At 43.7% G+C, this 27,916-nt stretch overlaps 1 protein-coding gene across 1 annotated transcript; it reads left to right on the plus strand.

Moving 5' to 3' along the window:
* Positions 1-16,503: 16,503 nt before the first annotated feature.
* On the plus strand, positions 16,504-22,074 carry LOC109912324 (type-1 angiotensin II receptor-like). The gene is made up of 2 exons (XM_020511743.2): positions 16,504-16,617; positions 19,544-22,074. The coding sequence occupies exons 1-2, from the start codon at positions 16,568-16,570 to the stop codon at positions 20,241-20,243; spliced, it is 750 nt and encodes a 249-aa protein (XP_020367332.1). The 5' UTR covers positions 16,504-16,567; the 3' UTR covers positions 20,244-22,074.
* Positions 22,075-27,916: the final 5,842 nt, after the last annotated feature.

Consider the following 27,916-nt stretch of genomic DNA (forward strand, 5'->3'; position numbering starts at 1 on the left):
TCTAGATACATCTTAAATGACGCTATCGTGCCCGCCTCTACCACCTCCGCTAGCAACGCGTTCCAAGCACCCACCACCCTCTGCGTAAAGAATTTTCCATGCATATCTCCCTTAAACTTTTCCCCTCTTCACCTTGAAATCGTGATCCCTAGTAATTGAGTCCCCCATTCTGGGAAAATGCTTCTGCCTATCCACCCTGTCTATACCTCTCATGTTTTTATAGACCTCAATCAGGTCCACCCTCAATCTCTGTCTTTCTAATGTAAATAATCCTAATCTACTCAACCTCTCTTCATAGCTAGTGCCCTCCATACCAGGCAACATCCTGGTGAACCTCCTCTGCACCCTCTCCAAAGCATCCACATCCTTTTGGTAATGTGGCGACGAGAACTATACGCAGTATTACAAACGTGGTGAGAGCGAGGACCAGGGGGCTGCTGGGAGGTAAGTTTCCCATTTAAATACTTACCTCGTGGAAGCAGCGGCCTCCATTTTTGCAGCAGCAGCGGGAGTGGTGTGAGCGAGAACCAGGGGGCTGCCGAGAAGTTAAGTTCTTCATTTCGGCGGTGGAGCTGAGTGAGAGCAGTCGAATGGGAGCGGTTGAATTGCAGTCTGGGAAGGTGAGTGAACTGATATATTTGGGCAGTGGTATTATAGTAGGACTAAGCTAAGCTTAAGAGTAAAAATGGCAGGAGATCCCAGACCCATGTTATGCTCCTCTTGCTCGATGTGGGAGCTCAGGGACGCGGCTGATGTCCCTGACTCCTACACATGCAGGAAGTGTGTCCAGCTGCAGCTCTTGTTAGACCGCATGACGGCTCTGGAGCTGCGGATGGACTCACTTTGGAGCATCCACGATGCTGTGGAAGTCGTGAATAGCATGTTTAGCAAATCGGTCACACCGCAGATTAGGATTGCTGAGGGAGAAAGGGAATGGGTGACCAAAAGGCAGAGAAAAAGCAGGAAGGCAGTGCAGGTGTTCCCTGCGGTCATCTCCCTCCAAAACAGGTATACCGTTTTGGATACTGCTGGAGAAGATGGCTCACTAGGGGAAGGCAGCAGTGGCCAGGTTCATGGCGCCATGGCTGGCTCTGCTGTACAGAAGGGCGGGAAAAAGAGTGGAAGGGCTATAGTCATTGGGGATTCAATTGTAAGGGGAGTAGATAGACTGTTCTGTGGTCGAAAACGAGACTCCCGAATGGTATGTTGCCTCCCAAGTGCACGGGTCAGGGATGTCTCAGATCGAGTGCAAGACATTCTGAAGGAGGAGGGTGAACAGCCAGCTGTCGTGGTGCATATAGGCACCAATGATATAGGTAAAAATTGGGATGAGGCCCTACAAGCAGAATTTAGGGAGTTAGGAGCCAAGTTAAAAACTAGGACCTCAGAGGTAGTAATATCAGGATTGCTACCAGTGCCACGTGCTAGTCAGAGTAGAAATGAAAGAATAGGCAGGATAAATGAGTGGCTTGAGAGATGGTGCAGGGGGGAGGGGTTCAGATTTTTGGGACATTGGGACCAGCTCTGGGGGAGGTGGGACTATTACAAATCGGACGGTCTACACCTGGGCAGGACTGGAACCAATGTCCTAGGGGCTGCTTTTCTAACGCCGTTCAGGAGGGTTTAAACTAATGTGGCAGGGGGATGGGAACCAAATGAGGAGATTAGTGGACAGTAAGGAGGTAGTAGCTAAAGCCTGTAAGGAACTCGATAATGAAGTCAGTGTGCCTAAGGGAAAAAGTAGGCAGAGAGCAGATGATGAATGCAAAGGGACAGGTGGTCTGAGGTGCATTTGTTTTAATGTGAGAAGTGTAGTAGGTAAGGCAAATGAACTTAGGGCTTGGATTAGTACCTGGGACTATGATGTTATTGCTATTACTGAGACTTGGTTGAGGGAAGGGCAAGATTGGCAACTAAATATCCCAGGATATAGATGCTTCAGACAGGATAGAGAGGGAGGTAAAAAGGGTGGAAGAGTTGCATTACTGGTCAAAGAGGATATCACAGCTGTGCTGAAGGAGGGCACTATGGAGGACTCGAGCAGTGAGGCAATATGGGCAGAGCTCAGAAATAGGAAGGGTGCGGTAACAATGTTGGGGCTGTACTCCTAACAGTGAGCGTGAGATAGAGGTACAAATATGTAGACAGATTATGGAAAGATGTAGGAGCAACAGGGTGGTGGTGATGGGAGATTTTAATTTTCCCAACATTGACTGAGATTCACTTTGTGGTAGGGGTTTAGATGGCGCAGAATTTTTAAGGAGCATCCAGGAGGGTTTTCTAGAGCAGTATATAAATAGTCCAACTCGGGAAGGGGCCATACTGGACCTGGTGTTGGGGAATGAGCCCGGCAGGTGGTTGAAGTTTCAGTAGGGAATTACTTTGGGAATAGTGATCACAATTCCGTAAGTTTTACAATACTCATGGACAAAGACGAGAGTGGTCCTAAAGGAAGAGTGCTGAATTGGAGGAAGGCCAACTGTAGCAAAATTTGGCAGGCACTGGGAAATGTGGATTGGGAGCAGCTGTTTGAGGGTAAATCCACATTTGATATGTGGGAGGCTTTTAAAGAGAGGTTGAAGAGAGGACAGACATGTCCCTGTGAAAATGAGGGATAGAAAGGGCAAGATTAGGGAACCATGGATGACAGGTGAAATTGTGAGACTAGCAAAGAGGAAAAAAGAAGCATACATAAGGTCTAGGTGACTGAAAACAGACGAAGCTTTGGAAGAATATCGGGAAAGTAGGATCAATCTGAAATGAGGAATTAAGAGGGCTAAAAGGGGTCATGAAATATCTTTAGCAAACAGGGTTAAGGAAAATCCCAAAGCCTTCTATTCGTACATAAGGAGCAAGAGGGTAACTAGAGAAAGGTTGGCCCACTCAAGGACAAAGGAGGGAAGTTATGCGAGGAGTCAGAGAAAATGAGTGAGATTCTTAACCGCCCCTCCCCACAACTATAATGTAAATGTTGTCCCCTCCACACTTCAACACTGATGAAGAGTCATCTAGACTCGAAACATTAGCTTGCTCTTTCGCCATGGATGCTGTCTGACCCACTGTGATCTCCAACATTTGTTATTTTCAGCAGATGGTGGAATTTGAATTCAATAAGCATCTGGAATTAAGAGTCTACTAATGACCATGAATCCATTGTTGATTGCCGGAAAGCCACATCCGGTTCGTTAATGTTCTTTATGGAAGGTAACTACCATCCTTACCTGGTCTGTATTTTACTACCACGTGACTCCAGACCCGCAGCAATGTGGTTGACTCTTAACTGCCCTCAGGGATGGGCAATAAATGCTGGACCTAGCCAGTGACACTCTCATTGTGAATGAATTTTAAAAAAGAGAGAGAAAGGAGTCCCTGTCTATGAATAACAAAAAATAGTGTACAGGCTTAGCAGATAATCATGAAGGCAGGCTGGAGGAACAACACCTCATTTTCCGCTTGGGGACCCTACAGCCCTCCGGACTCAATATTGAGTTCAATAATTTTAGGGCCTAAACTCTCCCATGTCCCAGCTCCACCACCCCGCCTCCCCACACCCCACCACCATCCCCACACATCAGGCCTTGCCTGCCACTACACACTCCCTGTTGTTAGTCACTAACAGTCCCCATTAACAACTATTCACCCTCCCAGCCTGATCGTTAGCAACTCCTTTATCTGTCCGACTGTCTTTCTCTCTCTTCGGGCTCTATCCTATCGTTTACTCCCTACCCCATCCCCCACCTCCCTATTTTCTGCATATAGACTGACGTTTTCCCAGCCACCATCAGTTCTGAGGAAGGGTCACCGGACCCGAAACGTTAACTCTGTTTTCTCCTTCACAGATGCTGCCAGACCTGCTGAGCTTTTCCAGCAACTTTGTTTTTGTTCATGAAGGCAGATTGACTGCTGGCTTTGACTTCAAAAGGAACAAAATACAGGCTGGCACTGTGGCTGAGAAGTTAGGGCCGCTGCTTTGTAGTACCAGGGACCTGGGTTCAATTCTAGCTTCAGACAACTGTCTGTGTGGAGTTTATACATGCCTCTTGTGTCTGTGTGGGTTTCCTCCCCAGCCCACACATGTGTAGGTAAGGTAGATTGGATGTGCTTAAGTTCCCCTGCAGTGTCTATGGATTAACCATGGGAAAAGCAGGATTTGGTGGGATGGGATGCTCTTCTAAAGATCAGTGTAGATGGGTGGAATGGCTGGTTTCCACACTGTAGGAATTCCATGATTTTAAAATAAGGGTGCCTTATTAAAATCATATAGCGGTTAGTCAGACCACACTTGAAATGCCATGAGCTTATCCTTTCCTAAAGAAAGATATGCTGACATTGAAGGCAGTCCAGAGAAAGTTCACTAGGCTGATCTTGGGAATGGAGGCAGCATCTTACGAAGAGAGGTTGAGTAGCTTGGGCCTATATTCGTTCGAGTTCAAAAGAATGAGAGGAGACTGCATTGTTAGGCAGTGCCTAGTAGGTACTTTAAGGTCTGATCAAAAAGAATACAAGTAGACATGTGCGCTTTAATAAAAAGCAAATTTATTAGCTTAAAATATTTCAGATATACAAACTAGTGAGTGACTCCGTTAGCTTAAACTCCTTTAGACATATTCAACAAGCGTGTCTCACTGCCATCTGCCAATCGGGGACTCCTTGGTGACATTGGCACTCGGAGCTCCATCTTAGATTTCACGGCCACAATCTCATGAACCCCAAGCAGAAGGTGAAAAGTCCCCAGCATTAATATTATTCTGAATCTGATATCATGTGCTCTATTGTCATCTCTGTGCATATTTCCCAAGGATTCATTTGTGCAAAGATCAGGTCCAGGTGTCTCTGCCTCTTAGTATCGCAGTCTGTTCCCAAGACTAAGTGTGGTTATCCCAGCCAAAACCAGCTGATTTTACATTAAGCCTGTTTTTCATGTACTTTCCTTCAATTGCTTTTTGCCATGTCCAATTAATCCATAACAATCTGGTTCGGAGAAAACATTTTTAAGCCTAACACTGCAGAGAACTTATTGAACCATAGAAAATTCTTAGGGAACTTGACAGAGTAAGCGCAGAAAGGTTGTTTCTTTTTGGGAGAGTCTAGGAGCAAAGGAAATAATCTTAGAGTAAGGGGATGATGAGACAGAGATGAGAGGAATTTCTTCCCTCAGAGGGTAATGAATCTATGGAATTCTTCACTGGCGAAGACCGTTCAGGATACGTTGTTAAATATATTAAAGGCTGAGACAGACAACTTTTTAATCAGTAAGGGAATCAAGGATGTTAGGGAAAAGGCTGGAATGTAGATTTGGGGATTATCTAATCCACCATGATCTCACTGATGTTGCTTTGATGCGTTGAATGGCCTAGTCCTGCTCCTATGTCTTATGGTTTTATGGTATAAAAGTCTCCTAAAGGAATTCATTCCTCATTAAGGACCAGATCAGTGAGCAATAATTGGCCTACAATATCAAAGGACTCACTTTTGACTCTTAAATGTTTAACCATGCCTGTAGGTAGACTGGCTGACTATAGCAACATTATAATCAAGCCCAATTCAGCTAATGATGGGTTAAATCTGACTGTATTTATGGTAATGATACAATAGTCATCATCATGAAGTGATGTAACATCGTGTGATCTTTCTTTCTCTTGCAACCTCGTAAAATGTTGAAGCCACTGTAAAATGTTTCTTTAGTAGTGAATGTTTTCCTTACCTCAGCATATTCTAGAAACACATTCAAGGAGGCCAAGAATACTGTAGTCCACACTCAATGTCCTAGAGAGGTAGGTGGATGGTCAGTGACAGGATTGCTTTCCTTTCTTCTTAAAGTAGGACACTGCCCCTAAATTCCTGTTCTCTCCCTTTCTGTTTCAGTGTCCATGATCATGTTCAGAGAATAGGGGAATACGTTGTATCAAAGGCACTCCATAAATGCAAATTGTTATTATAAAATGTGTATTTCATTTAGAAATAACTTGCACTTAAAGGATTTATGTTTAAGAGTCTGAATTATTTACAATGAATTTCTATGTAGGGCCTGTTTCTGTGTGCACTAACTCTATGGCTATTCTAAAGTCAGTTTAATAAGCACAAACCAGAAGCTGACACTGATTCATTATTGATCTGTGTGGGTCAACTGCTAACTCCTTATTTTCCATTGCAAGTATCTGCTAGCATGTACTGAGCTAGCCAAATTTAGTATTTGTCTTCCTTGATTGAATGAGAACAATAGGTCGCTTGATACTTAAATGTGTCAACAAGTCTCTTATTCAAAAGAGGATCTGAGGACTAATACTGATTTAAGACCAGACCAAATAATTGCTCCTCCTGTCTATAAATAGATTCTCACCTAACAGGAAACAATCCTGAACCAAGTGTTCAAATTCCTTTATTCATTCACAGGTGGTGGCAGGATTTGAACCCAGGCCCCCAGAACATTGTCTGGGTTACTGGACTAACAGGCCAGCAATAACACCACTAGACCATCACCTCCCCTATTGTCATACAATAGTCTGGATTATGCTAAATCACTATGATTTATCAGAACTGGAGATGGGAATAACCCCTGTGCTGCAGTTGCAATCTGACATTTGGATTTACAGACTGTTCAACCCATTATGCTGGACTAGCAATGTATTGCTCTCGGGAACCATGGTAGCTCAGTGGTTAGTACTGCTACCTCATAGTACTAGGGGCTGGGGTTCAATTCAGGTCTCAGGTAGCTAGCTACATGGAGTTTGTACGTGGTCCCTGTATCTGCAGGTGTTTTGCCCTATAGTCCAAGGATGTGCAGGTTAGGTGGATTAACCATGCTAAATTGTCCATGATGTGCAGGCTTGGTGGATTAGCCATGCAAAATGCAGGATTGTAGGGGCGTGGGTCTGAGTAGGATGCTCTTCAGAGGGCTAGTATGGACTCAATGGGCCAAATGGCCTGCCCCCACACTGTAGAGATTCTGTTCCAGTGTTATTTTTCTGGCGGGTTTGAGAGATGTTAGATTTAATCCACTTGTCATGCCTGAACAGTCACATCGTCATTCACTGTGCTGTGATGGCTAGAAGTTCATTACATCTCCTGAGGAAAAAAGCAAAAAGAGAAGATTGAAAAAGCAAGAGAAAGAAAAGGTTACCTGATAATTAAGACCATGCAAACTAACTGAGTTAATTTGGAGTGTATTAACATTTTGCACATTTCTTCTCATTTGCAGACTGTTGGCAGGAACTGAGGCAGGGAATGCGGGGGTGAAGATTTTCTGCTGTTCTTGCCAAAGTACTCTTTGTGCACAGTTAAGTGATTTTCTTACAAATAACTGATTTGTTCATGATTTTAATGAAAACCTGAGCTGTCTGCTGGTTTTAGAATGTGATTGTCTCTTCAAGCTCAATACTAAATTCTTCAACACTTCAATTTCAAAGTGACTGAAAAGTTCAGAAAAGTTCTCCCTCTGGAATAATAGGCCAGAAATTGTAGTCTTTTGACAACAACTTATATTTATAGAATGCCTTTATAGTGTCCCAAGCCCTGCACAGAAGAAACCAGAATAAACATCTCCTTACATGGCTCGGTGAAGTATATATATATATATATATATATATATATATATCAGAGCAGATGGAGTAGGTTTTTTTTCGGAGAATTTTGAAGGAGGAAAATGAGGTAGACTGCTGTAGCTGGAAATTCCAGAGCATTGGTAACTTAAGGCATTCGTGAGAAAACTAATATGGTGCTTTTGGATGATGTCACTGAATATCAGCATGTAGATGAGAAACAGGGTACAATAAATATTAATCTCTGCTATTCAATCTCTCCCTTGCACTGAATATTAACTCGCAAAATTGCAAAGTCTCATTTCTCCAGGTATTGATTGATGTTGGAGTTCTGCAAAACGTCACGTGCAGAATTCTTTTTCTAAAAAGCAGAGAGATGAACACAAACACAAAGATGTCCGTCAAAATGAGGCAGAGTGAATCAGTGAGTCTGAGGCTGACATCACTTACGTTCTGTGTGTAACAAGGTCACATGGGCTACACATGCACACATGGGCCTAGTGCGGCCAACTTTGCAAGAATTGTTCCAGAGGCCTGGGAGCAGGAATGAAGGCCCCAATCAGAGACAAAGACCAGGAGACAGGACAAAGGTCACAAAGTAGTGCTGGTCTGTATAGCTGGGCCGCTCATCACGGTGGGGCAAGAGACAACTCCCAGCTGTGGACTGTAATTGGACTTGAAGGAGGCACTGACAAAGCTCTTAGGATTTCTCCCCCCTCCCCCTGCCCCCCGACCTTTCACTTAATGCCGAGGGCTGGCTGAGTAGACTACCCTTCCAGCTGAGAAACAGTTGTGGCTATCGCTTGGCAGTGAAGCAGCTCTGTCAGGTAACATTTCTGCATGTGCACAATTCTTGCGCCACCTTGAGATGACATTCCTACACAATATAGCCTTCTATAGAGTACTCTGTCTGTTTTCATCTTTCTGAAACATAGCTAGAATGAGGAATGAGATTCTGTGACCAGAGTTTAATAGTGAATACAGGAGTGGGGAGGGATAATGTATTTGAAGGATCATCAGCTGAGGCCATATGGATGGAGCTAAGGAACAACAAAGGGCAGTCGCACTGCTAATAGTGTAATATAGACATCCAAAAAGTCAAAGGGAGCTAGAAGACCAAATGTGTAAGCACATCTCTGAGAAGTGAAATAAAAAGGCATGTCATTGTCAGGGATTTTAACCATGCCAACATTAATGGGGATGGTTTTACTGTGAACAAACTGGATGGAATAGAAATTTTCAGCTCCAGCCAGGAGAATTTCTTTAATCAGGATGTAACAAGTCCAACAAGAGAGTCTGCAGATCTGGACAAGTTTTAGGAAATTAAGTCAGACCAGTGGCAGGAGTAGCAGTGGGAAAGCATTTTGTTAGCAGTGATCATAATTCAGTTAGTTTCACATGATTATGGTAAATAAACAAAGATAGAACAGGTGTTACAGTTCAAAATCAGAGAAGATTAAGAGCTTTAGATTAAATGTGTTCCCATAAAGAAAAAGTCATAGTCATAGAGTCATACTGCACAGAAACAGACCCTTTGGTCCAACTAGTCCATTCCGACCAAGTTCCTAAACTAAGCTAGTCCTACTTGCCTGCATTTGGCCAATTCCCTTCAAATCTTCCCTTTTCATGTGCTCATCCAAATGCCTTTTAAATCTTGTAACTGTACCTGCATCCACCACTTGTACCTTTATTTTCAAAGGCAGTGAGGGATGGACAGAACAATCACAGATTAGTCAATCAAAATGTCAGTAGTGAGAAAATTGTTGGAATCAATTCTGAAAAAAAGGCAAACCCTCACTTAGCGAAGTCACAAAGTAATCAAAGACAGTCAACATAAAGGTCATGTCTGACAAACTTGATTGTTAACTCTGCAGGGGAAAAATGTCAATGGGCTTTGATGGTATTAGTTTGGTTGACATGATCCACGTGAATTTTAGCAAAGCATTTAATAAGATCCCACATGGCAGGCTAGTTAAACAATAAATGCTCATAGGATCAGGGAAATGTAACTTGCTGTATACAAAATTCCTCAATGGCAGGAAACAAAGTGTAACTATTGATTGGTGTTTCCATGACTGGCATGCCGTTTCCAACCAGGTTCTGGAGGGGTCAGTAATAGGCCTCTTGCATTTTGAGGTTTAATGATTTGGGTTTAATGTTAGAGTTTTGATCAAGAAGTCTGGCAATCATGACAAGAATTGGCATTATATTTCATAGTGAGGAAGGAAGCTGTAGATGGCAGGAAAATACCAGTGAACTTATCTGATGGGCAGAAAAGTGGCAAATGGAATTCAACTGAGAGCAATGTGAGTTGATGCATTTGGAGAGGTCAAACAAGGAGAAATAATATACAATGAATGGGATCATGGAGAGAGTGAGGGACCTTGGAGTGAATGTCCACAGATCCCTGAATGTAGCAGAGCAGATTGATGAGGTGGTTAAGGTTGCATATAGTTTCTTTAATGCAGAGAATATAAAAGCAGAAAGGTTATGCTGAAGCTGTATAAAACACAAGTCAGGCCATGACTTGAGTACTGCATAATTCAGGCATGCCATTACAGAAAAGAAGTAATTGCACGAGAGATGGTGCAGAGAAAATTTATCACGATATTGCCAGGACTGATACATTGCAGCAATGAGGGAAGATTGGAGAGGCTGGGGTGATTTTGCTCAAACAGAAGAGATGGACAGAAGATTTGTTTGAGGTTTACAAGGTTGTGAGGGGCCTGGAGAGAGTGGATGGGAAGGATCTATTTCCCCTTTTGCATTGATGCAAATCTTCCCCATGTCAGTCAATCAGTGTCACCACTCTGCTGCCCTCTTCCGGGTCTAGTGCATCTGTTTCAATGTGGGAAGTGTAACAGTAAGGCAGGTGAACTTAGACCGTGGACTAGTCCTGGAAGTATGATGTTGTTGCTGTTACAGAGACTCAGTTAAGGGATGGACAGAATTGGCAGCTTAACATTCCAGGATACAGATATTTCAGGTGGGATAGAGGAGCATATAAAAGGGGTGGGGGAGTTGCACTACTTGTTAGGGAGGATATCACAGCTGTACTGTGAGAGGACACCTCAGATGACTCGTACAGTGAGGCAATATGGGTAGAGCTCAGGAACAGGAAGGATGCAATCACAATATTTGGGTTTACTATAGGCCTCCCAACAACCAGCGAGAGATGGAAGAACAGATATGTAGGCAGATTTTGGCAAGACGTAAAAGTAATAGCGTTGTTGCCGTGGGTGATTTCAACTTCCTATATATTGACTGGGACTTGCTGAGTGCTTGGGACGGAGATGGGGCAGAGTTTGTAACGAGGATCCAGAAGGTTTCTTAAAACAGTATGTAGATAGTCCAACTAGGAAAGGGGCCGTACTGTACCTAGTACTGGGGAATGAGCCTTACCAGGTGGCCGATGTCCCTGTAGGGGAGCAGCTTGGGAACAATGATCTCAGTTCAGCAAGCTTTAAGGTATTGGCGGATAAAGATAAGTGTAGTTGTCAGGCAAAGGTGCTAAATTGGGTAAAGGCTAATTATAACAATATTAGGCAGGAACTGAAGAATGTAGATTGGAGGCAGATGTTTGAGGGCAAATCAACATCTGGCATGTGGGAGGCTTTCAAGTGTAAGTTGCTAGGAACTTAGGACTGGCACATTCCTGTAAGGATGAAGGATACGTATGGCAAGTTTAGGAAATCTTGGATAATGAGACATATTGTGAGTCTAGACAGAAAGAAAAAGGAAGCATTTATCAAGGCTAGGAGGCTAGGAACACACAAAGCAAGGATAGAAACAAGGAAAGTCGAAAGAAATTTAAGAAAGGAGTCAGGAGGGCGAAAAGGGGTCATGAAAAGTCATTGGGAAACAAGGCTTTTTATACATATATAAAGATTAAGAGGGTAGCCAGGGAGAGGGTTGGCCCACTCAAGCACAGGGAAGAGAAATTACGTGTGGAGCCAGAGGAAATTGGCGAAGTATTAAATGAGTACTCTTCATCAGTATTCACCATAGAGAAGGGCTTGGTGGATGATGAGTCTGGGGAAGGATGTATAGATAGTTTGGGTCATGTTGAGATCAAAAGGGAGGAGGTATTGGGGATCTTGAAAAACATTAAGGTAGACAAATCCCCAGGCCTGATGGGATATACCCCAGAATAGTGAGAGAGGCAAGGGAGGAAATTGCTGGGGTCTTGAGAGAAATCTTTGTATCCTCACTGGCTACAGGGGAGGTCCCAGAGGATTGGAGAATAGTCAATGTTCCTTTGTTTAAGAAAGGTGGCAAGGATAATCCAGCTAATTACAGGCCGGTGAGCCTTACATCAGAGGTAGGGAAAGTATTGGAGAGGGTTCTTTGAGACAGGATTTACTCCCACTTGGAAATAAGTGGGTGCATTAGCGGGAGGCAACTTGGTTTTGTGAAAGGGAGGTCGTGTCTCACTAACTTGAGTTTTTTGAGGAGGTGACGAAGATGATCGATGAGGGTAGGGCAATGGATGTTGTCTGCATGGACTTCAGTAAGGCCTTTGACAAGGTCCCTCATGGCAGACTAATACAGAAGATAAAGTCATATGGGGTCAGAGGTGAGCTTGCAAGATGGATAAAAAACTGGCTCAGTCATACAAGACAGAAGGTAATAGTGGAAGGATGCATTTCTGAATGGAGGGCTGTGACTAGTGGTGTTCCTCAGGGATCAGTGTTGGGACCTTTATTATTTGTAATATGTATAAATGATTTGTAACTGGAAAAATGTAGCTGGTCTGATTAGTAAGTTTGCAGATGACACAAAGGTTGGTGGAATTGCGGAAAGCAATGAGGACTGTCAGAGGATACAGCTGGATATAGATCGGTAGGTGACTTGGGCAGAGAGATGGCAGATGGAGTTTAATCCGGAAAAATGTGAGGTAATGCATTTTGAAATGTCTAATCCAGATGGAAAATATTCAGTAAATGGCTGAACCTTTCAGAGTACTGAGAGGCAGAGAGATCTGGGTGTACAGAGGTCAGTGAAAGTGGCAATGCAGGTGGAGAAGGTAGTCAACAAGGCATACGGCATGCTTACCTTCATCGGCTGCGGCATTGAGTTTAAAAATTGGCAGGTAATGTCGCAGCTTTATAGAACCTTAGTTAGGCCACATTTGGAATATTGCATTCAATTCTGGTCGCCACACAACCAGAAGGATGTGGTGGCTTTGGAGAAGATACAGAAAAGATTTACCTGGATGTTGCCTGGTATGGAGAGCGGCATTAGCTATGAGGAGGGTTTTGGAGAAATTTGGGTTGTTCTTTGTGTGCTGAAGTAATTTTATGATTCTGAATTCAATCTTACTTTCCATCTAATGTGACATTGAATTCACCCAACTCTGATGAAGAGTCATCTAGACTCAAAACATTAGCTGGCTCTCTCTCCATGGATGCTGCCTGACCTGCTGTGAACTCCAGCATTTGTTTTTGGGAGGATTTAAACTAGTTTGGCAGGGGGGTGGGAACTGGAGCTACGGATCAGAGAATGGGGTAGCCAGTGTACAGGCAGATACGGCATGCAGAGAATCTGTGAGGAAGGATAAGCAGTTGATAGGGCAAGGTTGCAGTCAGTGTGATGGGTTGAAGTATGTCTATTCTAACGCAAGAAGCGTCAGGAATAAGGGTGACGAACTTAAAGCATGGATCAGTACTTGGAACTATGATGTTGTGGCCATTGCAGAGAATTGGATAACACAGGGGCAGGAATGATTGTTGGATTTTCTGGGGTATAGATGTTTCAAAAGAAATAGGGAGGGAGGTAAAAGAGGTGGGGGAGTGACATTGCTAATCAGAGATGGTCTCACAGCTGCAGAAAGGGAAGTCATGGAGGAGGGTTTGTCCACTGAGTCAGTATGGGTGGAAGTCAGAAACAGGAAAGGAGCAGTCACTTTATTGGGAGTTTTCTAGAGAACCCCCAATAGCAACAGAGACACTGAGGAACAGATTGGGAGACAGATTGTGGAAAGGTGCAGAAGTAATAGGGTTGTTGTCATGGGTGACTTCAACTTCCCTAACACAGACTGGAACCTCCTAAGTACAAATAGTTTGGATGGAGCAGATTTTGTCAGGTGTGTCCAGGAAGGATTTCTGACTCAATATATAGATAGGCCAAGTAGAAAGGGGGCCATATTGGATTTGGTGCTTGGCAACAAACGAGGCGAGGTGTCAGATCTCTTGGTGGGAGAGCATTTCAGTGATAGTGATCACAACTCCCTGACCTACTATAGTCATGGAGAGGGATAGGAGCAGATGGTATGGGAAAGTATTTAATTGGGGGAGGGGGAATTACAATGCTATTAGGCAAGAACTGCGGATATAAATTGGGATCAGATGTTCTCAGGGAAATGCACGACAGAAATGTGGAAGTTGTTTAGGGAGCACTTGCTGCGAGTACTGGATAGGTTTGTCCCACTGAGGCAAGGAAGGGATGGTAAGATGGAAGGAACCTTGGATAACAAGACATGTGGAACACCTAGTCAAGAGGAAGAAAGAAGCTTACTTAAGGTTGAGGAAGCAAGGATCAGACAGGGCTCCGGAGGTCTACAAGGTAGCCAGGAAGGATCTGAAGAAGGGACTTAGGAGAGCTAGAAGGGGGCATGAAAAATCCTTGGCAGGTAGGATCAAAGAAAACCACAAGGTGTTCTATGCTTATGTGAGGAACAAGAGGATGGCTAGAGTGAGGGTAGGGCCAATCAGGGATAGTGGAGGGAACTTGTGCGTGGAGTCAGAGGAGGTCAGGGAGGTCCTTAATGAATAGTTTGCTTCAGTATTCACCAGTGAGAGGGACCTTGACGTTTGTGAGGACAGCATGAAACAGGCAGATATGCTTGAACAGGTTGATGTTAGGAAGGAAGATGTGCTAGAAACTTTGAAAAACATGAGGATAGATAAGTCCCCTGGGCCAGACGGGATATACCCAAGGTCACTACGGGAAGTGAGGGAAGAGATTGCTGCCCCTTTGGCGATGATCTTTCCATCCTCACTGTCCACTGGAGTAGTACCAGATGATTGGAGGGTGGCGAACGTCATTCCCTTGTTCAAGAAAGGGAACAGGGATGATCCTGGGAATTATAGACCAGTCAGTCTTGCTTCTGTGGTGGGCAAATTATTGGAGGGGATTCCAATAGACAGTATTTATGATTATTTGGAAAGCACAGTTTGATTAGAAATAGTCAGCATGGCTTTGTGAGGGGCAGCCCATACCTCACAAGCCTTAGTGAATTCTTTGAGGATGTGACAAAACACATGATGAAGGCTAAGCAGTGGATGTGGTGTATATGGATTTTGGCAAGGCATTTAATAAGGGTTGCCATGGCAGGCTCATTCAAAAAGTAAGAAGGCATAGGATTCAGGGAAATTTGGCTGTTGGGATATAAAACTGGCTGTCCAATGGAAGACAAAGGGTGGTAGTAGATGGAAAGTATTCAGCCTGGAGCTCGGTGACCAGTGGTGTTCTGCAGGGATCTGTTCTGGGACCTCTGTGCTTTGTGATCTTTATAAATGACTTGGATGAGGAAGTGGAAGGGTGAGTTAGTAAGTTTGCCAATGACACAAAGATTGGTGGAGTTGTGTATAGCGTAGAGGGCTGTTGTAGGTTGCAATGGGACATTGACAGGAAGCAGAGATGGGCAAAGAAGTGGCAGATGGAATTCAACCCAGAAAAGTGTGAAGTGATTCATTTTGGATGGTCAAATTTGAATGCTGAATACAGGGTTAATAGCAGGATTCTTGGCAGTGTGGAGGAACAGAGGGATCTTGGGGTCCACGTCCATAGATCCCTCAAAGTTGCTACCCAAATTGATAGGGTTATAAAGAAGGCATATGGTATGTTGACTTTCATTGGCAGGGAAATTGAGTTTAAGAGCCACAAGGTTATGTTGCAGCTTTATAAAACCCTGGTTAGACCACACTTGGAGTATTGTGTTCAGTTCTGGTCGCCTTATTATAGGAAGGATGTATAAGCTTTAGAGAGGGTGCAGAGGAGTTTTACCAGGATGCTGCCTGGACTGGAGGGCATGTCTTATGAGGAAATGTTGAGGGAGCTAGGGCTTTTTTATTGGAGTGAAGAAGGATCAGACGTGACTTGATAGCGGTGTATAAGATGATGAGAGGCATAAATAGAGCGGATAGCCAGAAACTTTTTTCCCAGGGCAGAAATGACTATTACGAGGGGTCATAATTTTAAGGTGATTGGACAAAGGTATAGGGGAGATGTCAGAGGTAGATTCTTTACACAGAGAGTGGTGGGCTTGTGGAATGCGCTGCCGGCAGTGGTAGTGGAGTCAGATACTTTAGAGACTTTTAAGCGACTCTTGCATAGGCACATGGAGGATAGTAAAATGTAATGTATGCAGGGTAGTTTGACCTTAGTAGGATAATAGGTAGGCAAAACATTGTGGGCTGAAGGGCCTGTACTGTTCTATGTTCTATGTTGTTTTCACGCCCATTTATACATCTTTCGCAGTCCTTGCACAAATTATTTTTGTCGCTCTTCGATCTGATTGTATACACAAAGTCATTTGTTCTCGTCAGATAATGTCAGTTTGAGTGTAAGCTGTTATCAAGTCAAATTTTCAGTAACTTCCCAAACAAAAATCATCCAAAACCTAAATGTCTCAGGCCAGGATCAATAACCCATCAGATACTCTTCCAGACCAAATCTTGTCCTGACGCTTCTCTTTTCAAAATGAAATAAAGCGTTTCTCTAGATTTAGCTATGGCCTGAGCCAATAACCTGAAGCTAAATTGCTGATATTTTTCTTCCTTCACTTCAGGCAACTAAGAAAAAAGAAAGAGCCCTGCCAGTTGTTTTGCTGGTATAAAAATACTCCGAGGGCTGGATTGGTGAAGAATGTAGTAAGTCAGCCAATATTCAATTGTTTTGCAAGAGGAAGGGTTGGTAACCATAGCATAAGCTGATGACATCAGTACTCACTTAAACCAGATGACAAATATATAAAAGTGAATATCAGAAAATCTTTCACAGATGCTGAAAATCTCTGATATGAAGGAATGGATCACCTGAACAAGCTTTGTGAAACAAGCTCCCAACAACAGAAAGTGTAAGTGTTTAACATTTTCTCCTCTTAGTAGCATTGTCTTAGCTCTATTTTCTCAATTTGTACTGACTCTTTTTAAACCCCACATTTATTCAGCAACAGGTTTTTATTTTAAAATGAGATATTAGTGTGTTACATTTCAGAGAAAACTCAAATCAATCACTGCCCAAAATCCAAAGTGGCTAATAGCACCATAATTTCACTGAAGTTCTTAAAATGAAGACTGGTCTTGAATGTACTGGAATTTCCTGTCAGCTCATGAACTAATCTCATTGATAGAGAAAGCAAATTGCAGCAACTACATTTCTGTTTTGGCAAAGCCTGGAAGTCACCAAAAATTGAGGGGTTTATCTCTGAGTAAAAGTGCAAGTGTGTGCGTCTGTAGATGAGTGTGAATGTGTGTACGGGTGTGAGTGTGCACTTGAGAGAATGCCCATAATTGTGTTTAAGAGAGAGAGTGTGAAAGAGCTAAACAATTTGAAGGAGTATGTGAGAGAACAAAAATATGTAATAGAGTGCATGGGAGAGCCTGTGGGAGTTTGTGCGCATGTGAGGGAGAATGTTTGTGCACACAAGAGACAACGAATGTGTCTGTGTGTGTGTGTGTGTGTGTGTGTGTGAGCGAGACAGAGAGAGCTCAGGAATCTGTCAGGATGATGGATGTCTCAGCTAGAATTCACAGGACGAACAGGAAACTCCATCAGTTCCACGGCAGAGGACCAGCAGAATTAAATGTCTTCCCCAAAAGGAAGGCACTGAGGCCCCCAGTGCTGGGAGTCTCAGCCACTGAACTGTTGGCCAATTATTGGCTGGCTACTTTTCATGGCACTGACATTAATGGTTGGTGACCAATGCACCCACTAGAAATCTAGGATCATTCATAGGAGACTAGATCACATGTAAGTGGAGGAAATTGGGGAATCACAGGAGAGGAATGATGACAGAGGGTCAGCAGGTGGGTGTGGAAGCAAGGACAGAGGCATGGTTCTCAGTCACCACCCTACTGCCTGATGCTGAGTCCTTGGATCAAGCACTTAGTGCCTCACATCATGGAAAGGAGAGGCTGCTTGCAAACTTTTCAGGGTAGCATTCCAAGAGTGGTAGAAAGCATGCGTACTCCATCCCCATATGTCAGTGCTATAACTTCCCTCTCTCTGACAGACATGCACAAGTAACCAAGCTTCCCACAGCCTGTTGTAAATCCTATCTTATCCCAATTTACAGTCACCCACATTCTGAAAGTGAATACTACTGAGTTGATTAGGTGTGGGGTTAGAGTGAACAAACTGGAATTGTTAGCATCGCCCTCATGGTGAGATACTGCATTTGCCATGGTAATTGATCATGCATACACTTGGATTATCCACTTAGGTGTTACACACAAGAAAACTAGACATTTTATCCATTATATTACTAGACAAATGTATATTCTCATGGAAGCAACTGCTTTCAGCTGATTTAAGAGCAAAAATCATTTAAACAAGTGAATGGAGATTTCTCCAATATTGGAGGGGGAGAGAGCGTCAATCTTACACGAATGCAAATGTGCTTATTTCAGTTGAGAAACAAAGTTTTTTGGCTAATGTCATCGTGATCATCTGGCTTGTGATTTTTTAATTGCATGACTAAGGTACTATCTTTAAAGTCTTTCAAATTATTGAATTATTCAGGCACTTATTCAACTATTTTCTTTCTTAACTTTAATTAACAACAGCAAATAGAATATGTCACTTCGCCCATTACAGTTCCAAGTAACTGACCTGTATCTGATTACTGCTTTACAAGCTTGATGGAAATCCCACAAACAGTTTTGAATTGGATTTCAAATGTGAAAAATAAAGTTATTTCTGATCAAACTCCAATGAGGGCAGACATGTATGGTAATTGTACTACATCTCCTGCAGAGCTAAGGGAAAAACAGAGGAATGTTTGAAAAGAAAAGGAACATTTCCAACTGTGGGAGTGTAATTGACTTTCATAATAATCTAGATAGCTTTGGCTGAATTGGCCTCCTACTTGTACCACAAAACATTGTTAGAAGCTCAAAAAGGGATATTCACAAGATACCTATCTTAATGAAACTATGCTTTTGCCAACTTTACAGAAATCAGATCCATTAGTAACAGGAACATCAGAGCAAAAAGCCTTTTTGTAAACATTAGGTGATGTAAAATGTTACTGTCCATCATTCCATCTGGTCTTTACTTTCCAACATGTTCAGAAAAGAACTGTGCATGTATCAACCACACATCCCTTCTCAACTGTGTAGAAAAAGATCCACTCAGTTTGCAGGCAGTAATCTCCCATATCTGCAATGTGATAACAGCCAGAAGATTCATTTTAATCACAAGGGATTGAGGCAAATATATTAGCCAGGACACCCAACTCTTCTGCAAAATAATAGTGTGTTCTTTTATCTCTTCCCAAGAGAACATATAGGACCTTGTGATCATGTCTCACTGTAAGGTCAGCACTGACCTTGCACAGGGTGTCAACCTACACTTTGTTTACTGTAGTAAGACATGAACCCATAACCTCTGATTCACATGACAGTGATATGGCTGAAGCAAATATAAGACAGGCTGGCTAGGGCAGAGGAGATTAAATAATTTCATGATATTGGAGCTGATGCCTTCAAGGGCAATGTAACAGGACCTGCTGGACTAATTTCTTTGTTAAAGTACATGTGATTTCATCTAGTTGATCACATTATGCAAATTTCCTTGTCGTTGAGACAACTTTGAGAAATCTTTTTTAGAATTAACCCTGTAAAGCTGTTGCAAACATGCGTGACATCGAAATGACAAATAGGGAAAAGGAGTTGCCTCAAGAAAACAAAAAGCACTCTCAAGTTTAGGACTTTAAAAAATGGTATTCTTAAATCAAAAAGTCATTTTGTGAAGAAGTTAACATACTTTCTTGCCCACAGGACCCCTGGACAGTCAAAGGGCCCTCACCACACAGACTACCTGCGCGTCCTGAAGAGATACCTGGTTGTGAAATACATACAGTACATGATCCTGCCTTCTACAAATATTGTGGTATTGGCCGCAGGAGCCTTTGGAACACTTCATGTCTTAGTCTTGCTCTTGTCTCAGACTGTGTCTAAGAAGAGCACAGCAGTCTTCATTTCCCATTTGGCAGCGGCAGATGCAATGCTAGTGCCTGCCATCTTGCTCGAAGTTTGCCACCAAATGGTTGACATCAAATTTGCATCTGACAGCTTCATCCGTGGCCTTATTCACAATCTCCTGGTGGTGAACACCAACGTCAGTTCTTTAATATTAAGCTGCATCAGCCTAGAGACTTTCCTCATAACTCAGTTCCCCATGGAATCACGTCACGTGAGGACTGTAAGGCAAGCTAGAAAGACCAGTGTGCTTGTCTGGATTACTGTGCTCATAGAATGTATTATTTTACAAACTGAATGCATAGCTGCTCCAGAACCTGAGGAATTCTGTCTATCAGCGTTGTTCCAGTATTTTCTGCTGATAGCTCCTACTGTTAGAGGACTGTTTGATAATCTACTCATCTGCTTCAGGTTCCTTAATGTATTCTTCTACTACAAAGTTTATACGAGCAAGTCTCATTCCAGGCACTTATCAAATAGAACAGGCCACTGCTCTTAACATTAGTGAAGAAATCTTTTTAACAATGTAATTGATTTAGTATTTAGGTAGACACACAGGCAACAAAATATTTATTAAATATTTATTATTTACAAAGTGAACAAGGAACAAGAGTAGGCCACTCAGCCTTTTGAGCCTACTCCTTCATTCAATAAGATTATGAACTCAACATTCCTGCACATCCCTAATAATCTTTCATCCCCTTTGGTAAGCTACAATCTATCTCTGCCCTAAAAAATATTTAAAGATTCTGCATCCGGTATCTTTTGAAGGGAATTCCAAAGACACACATGCCTCAGAGAGAAAAAAAAGTTTCCTTTTTAATGGGTATTTCCTTACTTTTAAGTTACAGCACCCTACTTTTAGATTCTCCCACAAGAGGAAACATCCTTTCAACATCCACCAGTCAAGGTGCCTCAGGATCTTATGTTTTTCAGTTGAATCACTTCTGACTCATCTGAACTCCAGAGGATACAGCCCCAGTCTGTCTATCCTTTCATCAAAAGGCAATCTGCTCATAGTCTAGTAAACCTCCTCTGAACTGCTTTCTAAGTATTAACGTTCTTCGTTAAGTACAGTGACCAGTACTGTACACACAATTCCAGATGTGATCTCACCAATGCACAGTATAACTCAGGCATAACATCCCTTCCCACACATTCAGTTCCCTCCCCTCCCCCGACAATAAAACATAACATTCCATTAGTTTTCCTGTTAACTTGATGACATGCCTCTTAAAATTACCACGCAGGATCTTCTGACTGCAGATACTTTGCCAATTCATGTCTCATCTTAGTGTGAAGCAGCCTCCCATGACTTCACTGCTGAATCAGCCAATAAGGAATGCGGAGGGGAAACTTCCCAACACCGTGTGTCTGAGCTCACCCAACCTATGGATGTCTGTAGGGTTGAGTCAATGCCTGGTAGCACTTAAGCAAAATCACTGTGCATATAGACACTGGCTTTCCCTCTCTTCCATAGACATGCAGCAATAGCTTGGCTTAACATGGCCTGTTGTAAATTGGGGGTGAGGTCTGATATTCCTACGTCAGGAACCACCAGGTCGAAAAGAATGTTGTAAGTTTCTGACAGATTCCGGATCGCTGTCAGTTTCACAAGTTGCCGTTTTGAAGCGGGAGCGGAAATTACAGGAGGGTTTGCACGTTGCGGAATCATTTACAGATGCACCGATGAGTCACAACTGCTTTGGCGGCTCCAAAGACTTTTTTTTCGAAACTACACACTTTACATTAATCCTTTCATCGTGATGACAAATAGGTTACATTCGTTGCTGCGTTAAAGCGATAACGCGTGTATTCACACGTAACATGCTGTGTACCGGGACTGGGTCTTAAATATCAGTTTTATTCTCCCGTCAACTTTGACGTCTGTGCATGCTTTCAGTGTACAGGGAATTGGTGATTACCTGCTATCCACTGCAGAAATCATTGTAGATACTGCAATAATTAAGGGGAATGAATTCTTATGACACAGTTATTTCTTGTGCGTGCTCGCTTGCTTTATTAGTACAGTACCCACTCCTTTTACATTTCTAATCTCGGCCTAGCCCCACTGCTGTTTTGCTAACGAGCTTTCACTCAGCTGGAAACGGTTGCAATAGCCAAAGTATCTGTTCCTACGCTAAAACTCTTGGCAATTATTTCCCTAATCGCTTCTCTACAGACAGGGGCAGAAAAAGCACTGGTGAAGATAGGGGTTCTGCGTGAGAAGGTTAAATATCTCACTGTTTTCTCAGGTAGGAAATGATGCTGTTTGTAACGAATAGAAATTTTAAAAAAACTGAAGAAATAAATTGAAAACAATTAGGATCGGTGAGTGAAACAGGAACCGAAAATCATTCAGTAAAATTACATGAACTATTGTATGTGGCAGCGGAAGTGCTGCAATTAAAGATATATACACACATCATTCTGCTGTTTCACAAGCGATGAACATACTGGGCTGCGTTCTCTTAATTCCCTTTTTGGGATCAGCAGGAAAAGCCAGCTGTTGCCAGCTATCTGTTTGGCAATGGTTTCAGCCATTCCTCTGAAATCATTTTCAGCTTTTGCTCTGGGCAGCTAATTTGAGCAGGTTCTGTGACAGAGAAACAAAGGCTAAATTATATTGAGACACACACAAATGATTCTGGACGTTGTGGGGTGGGGAGGGGCGTGGTGCGGTTGGGAGGGTAGGGGAAGACAGGGAAAAGTGACCGTAAAATGGGAGTAGACTGGTTTTGAAGTCATGCCAGTCCAGAGCGTTGCTCAGGATTGGTAGCACTAATTCTGACCTTGTTGAGCCAAAACAGTACACACATGCTACCCTTCAATTTTTCTGAGTGATCTACCAAAGGAAGATCTTTCAGAATGGACTCAGTGCAGCAAATTGCAGAAGGAGCAGCTCAGGGAGACCATAGGGCAGCTATGCCCTCTCTATAGGGCAGCAACAAGCCTTTTCTGGTAAATACAGAATTCAAATGTCTCAAAGCTTCTTTGCAATGCACTGTTGTGATCCCAGCCCGTGGTAATACTGGCCAAGTCTGATTCCAGAGTAGCTGATGGGCCTTGTATCAGTTCCTGAATGACCATGGGCTATGGTGAGAAATCTGGAAGAAAGGTGAGGAATCCAGCAAAGCCTTTCTCCATGTCAGGAGCAGCTGTCTACATTTTCCAGTGGATTTCTGGGGTGGAGACAAGATTCTCACTAGGCAGCAATGAGCTTCCTATTCAGGGAAATTATTGCTTGTTGCCACTTTCATTAACTACATACCTTTCTGCATCAATAGGCAGCCTCCTATAATGCCACCCACCATCAGGAAACTAGATGTTGAGAATTCTCCAACACAGAAGTCTGTGCAGGTACCTGGAGAATCCAGTTCTCACTTGTTCTACTGGATTGCCAGCTTAAACACCCGGCAGCAGCACGCACTCCACATCTACAGACATACCATTGTCACACATTGCCAGTGTACATGTAGAATGCTGCTGCACTTCAATGTTGCTCTTTGGAGCATGCCAGCAATTATCAAGGATACTTTACCTGCAGGAAGAGGCACCCAGCTTACAGAATCAGGGCTACTCACTTGTTTCTTTAGCACTCACTCACTTCACAGCGACATAAGATGCTCACAGCATCCCTGCCATGCATTGTCCTTTTGCTCTGACATTGCCTTTTCTGTCCTTACATGAACTTAGCGAACTTTTCATGGTAGCATGGTCACCAGTCAAGGGGCTGGACACCTTGTTATATGGCACATTGCTATGTCAACCTCATACCTGCGCCATGTGCCAACAGCAAGTACATGGCCATGGCCATACCTCAAAATCTCAGTGGAGCTGTCCTTACCGATGTCCATGGAAGCACCTGTCAATCCAGGGAACCCAGCAAGTAAGTCCAGAGTGACCTCCAGTGTCAGTCCAGGGGTTTGGGCACAGTCAGACTTTGAGTTAGAGCATTCACAGTCAGAGAGTATGTACATATTCCTGAACACTCCAGGAAAAGGGTCACGGTCATGGATCAAATTCAGCCAATCCCAGAGTCAAAGAATTACAGAGTGTTACAGTGCAAAAGGAGGCCATTTGGCCTCTTCGTGCCTGCACTAGCTCATTAAATGAACATCATTATCTTGTGCTAATCTCCTGCTGTTTTCCCTCATACCCTTGCACACGTTTTGTATCTAAATAATCATCCAAAGCCCTCTTAAATGCCTTAATTGTACCTGTCTTTATTCTATACCCTAACTACTCACTGAGTGGTAAGATTTTCCTCACATAAACCTTGTTTCTTTCGTACATCATTCGAAATCGATGACCTCTTGTTCATGTTCCTTTTATGAGTGGGAGCAGTTTCTTCCTATCTACTCTCTACAGCCTGTTCATGAGTTTGAAAACCTCTATCAAATCTCCTCTCAGCCTTCTTCTCTCCAAAGAAATCAGTCCCAATTTCTTCAATCAATCCTCATAACTGAAGTTGCTCATCATCATCAACAGCTTCTGCACTCTCTCCAATGTATTCACATCCTTTCTACAGTTAATAATATGTATGGGTAATGGGGACCCAGCTGGGGAATTGTACAGATATCACTCAGGGATTCGTTCACACAATCCGGGCTATGCAACTAAGTTGCTCAAGGTGATCCATCCACAAAATATCGAGGGAGGAGGCTTTTATCCTGCAGGAGGGCGCACGGAATTACTGGTAGGAAGCGGAGGCAAAATGCTGGGATACATAGAGGATTATGATAGTGGGTGGGCACAACGCAATCTATAAATTGGTGAGATGATAGACCACAGGCCATCAGGGGGTCATGTGAGAAGGGGTGTTCATTGACTGTGAGTGGCACCCAGGCAACCAGCAGTGACACTGAGCTACATGATGTGGTATCTTCACCTCAAATGCCTCAGGCTGTGGGTAAATGTGGACAGGTTTAGACTTGGCTAGCAGTTTCGATGGGGAGTTGAGATGGTGCGATTCCTATGCATTGCCAGGCTGCTGATAATGTTTGGCAAGGCAGAGCCCGGAACTCAGGGTCTGAGGAGCAGCTGCTGTTGCCTTCCACAACCTGTGAAATAAAAGTGAGCAATTGGAACAAGTACGGCTGTGACCAGACCTTTATCACTACAAGGTGCCCTTCAAACTACATAATCAGTAGGCACACACATTGATACAGTTCAACTCCATTACCTGAGCTCTCCTGACCATTTCAAGCGGGGTAATGGCTGAACTCCACTGGGGACAGTGGGGTAATAACAACGTCCATGTACACGGAGCTGAGTTATCAACGTTGCAGGCACCTTTCAGGCACCGATTACCCGCTCATGGTGCAACAATAGTTCACTTCATGTCAAGATGTCTTTGGACCATCGTCTAGGGATAAAAATTCTAGCTTCAGTACCTTCAACTTTGCATTTACAGCTACACAGAGACGTGCACAAACAGATGACAGTCAGAACTGAACATATATAGTTACAAATTTGAGAACTTATTTACAGTGAATTGTTACCATGCCACCAATATGCCCTCAAAAGGACTTCTTTCTCTCCCTCGCACTGGGTCTTAGCTCATTCCCTGATGTACAGTGGAGCCTTGGTGCTTTGATCGGGTAACCTCAGGGCATTTGTGTCGAGATAGCCCAGACATGCTGAGTGTCATCTGCCCAGAAGCAGGTGCACCCCCTTCAGTTTGAATTCCCAGGGGCTGAGGACAGCAGGAAGTGCGGAGATAGAAATCTCATCCACCTCTGGAGCAGTCCAAGAGGAGACTCCCGGGAGATCTGCTGGTGGTTTCTCTCTGGCAATCACTCTTCTGTCTCCTTGTGAGGAAGGGACGCCTGGAGTAAGGTTAAGGTCCCTTCGTGGCTCGTCACCTTATTGATGCTGGACACCAATGTCTACACGCGATGGAATGCAGGCACATTCCTGTGTCCATCAGACTCTGAGTTTGCGGGACCTGGCTGTCCATGGCAGCTACCAACCTGTCCATGGAAGCAGCCAGATGATCGCAAGCTTGAGGTAGCAGGATCCCAGTGGCATTACTGCAGCTTTGTAGCCATTGGCATCATAATCCTGCCTGTTGATCCTGAGTGCACTTGTACATTCGTATGAAATTTTGATTGCTTCAAGAGGACAGAGAGACCACAAAGCCTCTTACCTGCTGCCTGGTCCCCAGCAGAGTGCCAATTGCCAGTGAACTGGCATGGTAGTTTCTCAATCATCTGCAGAGACATGGCAGTAAAATGCTCCTAACTTGACTCTAGATGAAATACCTGCTGAGTTGTCAGAATCAGAGCTGCTGGTGGGTGGGTGGGACATGGTCTCTGAGGGGTCTTTTCAGGTGAGGGTTTGGGTCAGTGCTGTCTTCCTGAGAGGCGGTCAAGGGGATGTCTTCGTGACCGGCTAATGTGGACCTGCCGCTGGTACTTACAAAACATGAAAAAGAGACAGCATCACAACTGAGGGTTAAAGATTGTGTCAGGTGAATAGTTCATTGTCGGTGGAGTTAAATGTGAGAATTACACTACAATAGACAATGATTCTTATTTGGTTACTGCAACACGTACATCTTTGTGTTTCCAGGAACCCGTCCCTCTCTTTGCCAGTGAGGACAAAGATCATCCCCTCAGAGGGGTGAGGAGCCAAACTTTGGCCTCCCCTATCCTTGTTTGCTCCATACTGAGCCTTTTTCTCTTGGCTGGTGAGGTGACATTGAGTGGCACAGCAGATAGTGGTCGGTGAGTTGGTGTCCCGAGTGAGTGAGTAGGCTGTGTAGAGAGTTGGTGCTCAGTGGTGTTGAGGTGGCGAGAGTGGGTGAGCAAAGATGTTGCAGGCAACAGTGAAAATGGTAGAGCATGAGCCTTGGTGGGAGGTGGGTGCTGTAGCAAAGAGAGACTGAGTGTGAGGTGGCAGGGAGAGGATAAGAATGGGCTAGTCATGCTGCAGCTGTATAGAACTTTAGTTAGGCCACATTTGAAATATTGTGAACAGTTCTGGTCGCCACACTACCAGAAGGATGTGGAGGCTTTGGAGAGGGTACAGGAACAGTTTACCAGGATGTTGCCTGGTTTGGAGGGTATTAGCTACGAGGAGAGATTGGACAAACTTCGTTTGCTTTCACTTCAACGTCGAAGGATGACAGGCAACCTGATAGAAGTTTACAAAATTATGTGAGGTATTGATAGAATGGATAGTCAGAGTCTTTATCCTAGAGCTGAAATGTCAATTACTAGGGGACATAGGTTTAAGGTAAAAGGGGGCAAGTTCAAAGGAGATGTGAGAGACAAATTATTTTACACGGAGGGTGGTAAATGCCTGGAAAGCGCTACCAGGGCAGGTGGTAGAAGCAGATACAATATCAACATTTAAGAGATAGTAAGAACTGCCGATGCTGGAGTCAGAGATAACATAGTGTGGAGCTGGAGGGCAAGAAGAAGGAGGGTCCTGACCCAAAACATCAACTTTCCTGCTCCTCTGATGCTGCCTGGCCTGCTGTGTTCCTCCAGCTCCACGCTGTGCTATCAACATTTAAGAGGCATCTTGACAGATATATGAATAGGCAGGGAATAGAGGGACATGGACCACGTCGAGGCAAAAGGTTTGTAGTTTAGAAAGGGATCATGCGTTAGTGCAGTTCGGTGGGCCAAATGGTCCATTCCTGCATTGTATTGTTCATTGTTTGTGGTTCTAGATTAGGAATGGCAGCTGAAGCAGGATGAAATGCAGAAGGTAGAAAAGTTGGTCAAGTTCCAGGTGAGGAACAAGCAGCTGAAGTGTTATATATTTTTACTTTTACAGGAGTAGTGCTTGTCTTCCCCAGCATCCATGTTGTGTGTATGTGGGTGTGAGACACAGTCAAAAAAACACTAGGTGTGCAAATAACTTTATTAACACACCACCACCAGGAAAAACACCCATGTGACCAAAGAATCAGTATCAAGCAGAGCCGCTAGGGGAAGAAGCCTATGTGAAAGAAAAAGAGAGGGGGAAGGTAGGGATCAAATCAAAATGGAATCGGAGGGGAGATAAGGCACTCCACACCCTCCGGTGCCCACCTCTCCCGAAAGGTACTGAAAGCATTGGACACCGCATGCTCCTTCTCCAGGGACACCCGAGCACGAATGTAGCCAGGGAAAAGGGGCAGACAGTCAGCCATAATGACCCCTTCCATGGCCTGTG

The sequence above is a fragment of the Rhincodon typus genome, chromosome 14, assembly GCF_021869965.1.
Source record: "Rhincodon typus isolate 14 chromosome 14, sRhiTyp1.1, whole genome shotgun sequence".
NCBI classification, from domain to species: domain Eukaryota; kingdom Metazoa; phylum Chordata; class Chondrichthyes; order Orectolobiformes; family Rhincodontidae; genus Rhincodon; species Rhincodon typus.

What these genes read in the sequence shown, in the direction of transcription:
- LOC109912324 (XM_020511743.2), top strand. Translation starts at nt 16,568, where the DNA reads ATGGATCACCTGAACAAGCTTTGTGAAACAAGCTCCCAACAACAGAAA. An exon ending in AGCTCCCAACAACAGAAAGT is followed by an intron (nt 16,618 to 19,543) that starts GTAAGTGTTTAA and finishes TCTTGCCCACAG; the next exon opens with GACCCCTGGACAGTCAAAGG.